General features: G+C 57.4%; 1 protein-coding gene across 1 annotated transcript in view; it reads left to right on the forward strand.

Moving 5' to 3' along the window:
- The window catches only part of KLHDC7A (kelch domain containing 7A), a 3,168-nt gene extending 743 nt beyond the window's left edge, over positions 1-2,425 (forward strand). Inside the window, 2 exon segments of the mRNA XM_010076910.1 lie at positions 457-927; positions 930-2,425. Coding sequence (XP_010075212.1) covers positions 457-927; positions 930-2,425 — 1,967 coding nt within the window.
- The last annotated feature ends 1,770 nt before the right edge of the window (positions 2,426-4,195 follow it).

Here is a 4,195-nt window from a genome sequence, read left to right on the forward strand (position 1 = left end):
GGGGGCGTGGGGAGGCGGGGAGGGGTGCTGGGGATGGAGAAGCCGGCGGACAAGCGAACACCCCCGGGATGCGGAGTGTGCATCCCCCCGGGGATCGGAGTCTGCCAGGGGGTGAGGAGGAGGAGGAGGAAGGAGGGGAGATGGGATGTGAACTGGGGTTGAGTAGTGGGAGGGTGGGGATGGCCAGGAGGGGAAGAGAGTGGGGAAGTGAGATGGGAAATAAGTCAGGAAATGACCCAGGAATGGAGCTGGAAAATTATCTGGGAAGTGAGATAGGAAGTGAGCTGGGAAGTAAGATGGGAAATAAATCAGGAAATGACCCAGGAATGGAGCTGGAAAATTATCTGGGAAGTGAGCCAGGGAGCAAGCCAGGAAGGGAGCTGGGAAACAAGTCGGGAAGGGAGCCAGGAATCAAGAGGGAAAGTGATCCGGGAAATGATCTGGGAACTGAGCTAGGAAGCGAGCCAGGAAACAAACCGGGAAGCAAATTGGGAAGAGAGCCAGGAAGCAAACTGGGGAGTGAGCTAGGAAGTAAGTCAGGAAGGAAGCCAGGAATCAAGATGGAAAGTGATCCGGGAAATGATGTGGGAAGTGAGCTGGGAAGTGAGCCGAGCTCTGATGACCCCGAGGACGCAGCCGAAACCCAGAGCAGCCACAGGGATGAGGACACGCTTGCCCCAAGCACCGGGCTTTCCCCCAGGATTGCCAAGGCCCAGGTGGCAGGTGATGGACTCGCCCAAAGCACGGAGCAGGATTTGGCCATCACAGGGATGAGCCAGGCGATCAAGGGGTGGGGAGGGACAATCCGGACTCTCAGTGTCACCTCAAACCTGGGGCTGACAATGACGGCGAACGACGTGGGGTCGGACACGTCCTACTCTTTCTCCTCGGTCGCAAAGATCCAGGTGGAGGAGAACTACATTGCTGAGCGGACAGGGCTGGCCAGCCAGTCCCCAGCCTCAAAGGCAAAGTCTATGACTACTACGTCCAGTCCATCTCCCACTCAGTGTCAAAGAAGACGTCTCTACCCTACATCCCTCCAGGAACATCCCGGCGCCACAGCTTGGAGTGGGTCAATGAAGAGCTGCAGGGCTTTGCAGCCTCGGAGCTGGACCCAACTTTGGCAACATGGGATTCCACCACCTCCTCCGTAGTCTCATCACCTCTGGGGAGCTTGGAGACCTCCTCTGAGCCACCATCTCCTGGCCGCAAGGACAGCATCCTCCAGATCGCCGACAACCCCCACCTCCAGCTGCCCATGGAGGGTTTTGGTGTCCCAGCACCAGCCAGCACACCACCACTAAGCCCCCAGCCAGGGCTGGTGGCTGGTGCAGACTTCTTCCAAATGCCACCACCCACCCACCTGGACCTGGGGAACTGCTATGAGGTTCTCTGCAGGGCCAAGGCGCAGAAGCTGGGCCACCTCCAGGAGGCTGCCTACAAGGTGATGAGTGACAACTACCTGCAGGTGCTGAGGACACCCTCCATCTACAGCCACCTCAACGCCAGCGAGCGGGAGCTCATCCTGCGGCGGAGGATGAAGGGGAAGATGCACGTGGCCGTGGCGGACGTCAACATGCAGGAGCCTGGCCTCCACACCAGCCGCCTTTGCTATTACGATGATGGAGGAGACCGCTGGCGTCACCTCTGCCACGTGCCACCAGAGGTGGTCTCCCGCGGGTGCGCCATGTGCAGCATGTTCAACTACCTCTTTGTGGTGGCCGGGTGTGAGGGCACGGGCCAGGCGCAGAGACCCTCCAACCGTGTCTTCTGCTACGACCCCCTGACCAACATCTGGAGGGAGATCTGTCCCCTGAACCAAGCCCGGCCACGCTGCAAGCTCGTGGCCTTGGATGGGCACCTCTACGCCATCGGTGGCGAGTGTCTCTGCACAGTGGAGCGCTACGACCCCCGGCAGGACCGCTGGACCTTCACCGCACCCCTGCCCAATGACACCTTCGCCGTGGCCCACACGGCCACGGTGTGCAACGGGGAGATCTACGTGACGGGGGGCACCTTGCGCTATGTGCTGCTGCGTTACGCCGCCCGCTCGGACAGCTGGAGGGTCAGCCCGGCCAGCGGTGGGAAGAACAGGACAGTTGAGATGGTGAGCGCCAACGGCTTCATCTACCGTTTTGACCTCCACCGCGGCATGGGCATCGCCGTCTACCGCTGCAGTGCCAAGGCGAAGCTATGGTATGAGTGTGCCACCTACGCCATGGCCAACCCATCCAGCTTCCAGTGCGCTGTGGTGGGCAGCCTGGTCCACTGTGTCAGCCGGCACTTCCACATCCGCTTCTTGGCTGACCACATCTCACCACGCTTCGGGACCAAAGAGCTGCAACCCTTCCCATCGCCCTGTGGCAGGCTCCTCCCAGCCGTCCTGGGGCTGCCGGAGGGAGGGGCGGCGCAAACGCAGGTTTGAGGAATCCATGCTGGGGTCTCCATGGTGGTGGCTCAGACGTGACATGATGGTGGGAGCTGGTAGAAGAAGCCACCAGCCCACATTGGACCATGTAGTATGGGACCAGCACCAACAGGGCAATGTCACCCATCAAGCGGGCATCACACCGGTCCTCGTAAGTAAAGAAAGAGAAACTACCCTTTGATACGACCAGTAAACCCAACCTTGGAGACACAGGGAAGAGCAAAGTGGGAGCTGGGTGGACTCGTTTGCACAGAGGTATTTAAACATGGGCGTGAGTGCGCGGATGCAAATAAACCCCGGCTTGCTGCAGGCTCCCAGCTGTGCGCTGCCTGATAAGTGCCTGTTTTACACGCCAGGGGTTTCATATTGACCTGGACACGCAACACGGGAGATTTCCGGGTGGAAGAACACAGCAGGGAGGTTGGATCCCTAAGGAGGTATCACCCAAAGGTCAGCCCCATTGGCATCACGCCGAAATTGGAGCCTTCAGGCTCGACCGCACACATCACCCCAGGGTTGGAGGCTCAGCACGGAATATATTTATAAAAATATATTTATATGCACGCGATATAAATAGGCACTGTGGATTTATAGACAGCTGGTCCTAAATGAAATTAAAGCGAACATTTGGTAAAATTAACCACGGGCTACTGTTGCGCATCATTTCGAGCCGGAGCCAATCCTAATGGGAACAAAGAGGCTGATGCATGTTTTACATCGCTAATTACTGCACAAACAATGTCTCTGAAGAGACAACCCGAAGCAAACGGGGGATCCGGATGCGAGCAGCCAATCTTTCATCCCCTTTTCCCCGCGTTTCACCGACCTCACTCCGCCGTCTCCATGTCCTGCCAAGAGCCTACTTTGGGTAATTGCATTTTCTTCCCCTCTAGCTGTTAGCAAAACGCCTCGTCATCTGTCAGCTGTCAGCCCCAGACGGACAAAAATAACTCCCAGATGGATTAAACCCTCCTGTACCTGCCTCCTTGGTGGCAGCAGGTCGTGAGCACCAAGTCATGGATGCTCTTGAAGACCTTGGAGACAAGAGCTGGTGCTGGAGCAGCCCACGGTGTCACCATTCACGCCGTGCTGCTCAGGGTGGTTTAGGAGAGCTCAGGTTAATGTTCTCTCAAGGTGCTCTCAGAAGTATTTATGGCTTCTCTCGGTCGCTGCCTGGAGGCCTGGCGTTTCTGCCTTCAAGGGCTTCCCATGAAGGTCAGTGGCATCCATCCATGTTAGGAGACCTTGGGAGGCTGCATTAATTAACCCTGCCTCTGAGGTTTGCTCGTTAGCTGTAGCAGCGTTGCTTCTGCCGATGGAGAGTGGGCGATGCAGCACCTCCCTGGGCTCAATTCTGCCACCATCCAGCCCCTCTCACCCACTCTGGGACCACCTCGTCCTACCCCAGGAGGACCACCCCGCCCATGATGTGGAGGACTCCAGCCTCCTGCATCCCAGCACCTCTCTATGCCGGGATGCTTGGGCTGGTAAACCTTAGGAATCAAAAAAACATCATCAACATCATCATCATCATCATTATTATTATTATTATTTAGCCCCTTGTCATTTAGCTCCCTCCATAGCTGGTGCTCAGAGCAGCAAGCTCAACAAGATGGGCTCACGCACGCTCCAACACATTTCTTCTTCTTCACATACTGGTAGCTTCCAGAACAGCCCAGCTCCTCTGCAAAAACCTCTTGTCCCCACCAGCATCCCAGCTTCGTGCCCTTCAGCATCCCTGCCGCGGCACGCCGGGCTCCGGGGAGC

The sequence above is a fragment of the Pterocles gutturalis genome, unplaced genomic scaffold (assembly GCF_000699245.1).
Source record: "Pterocles gutturalis isolate BGI_N339 unplaced genomic scaffold, ASM69924v1 scaffold7808, whole genome shotgun sequence".
Taxonomy (NCBI): Eukaryota; Metazoa; Chordata; class Aves; order Pterocliformes; family Pteroclidae; genus Pterocles; species Pterocles gutturalis.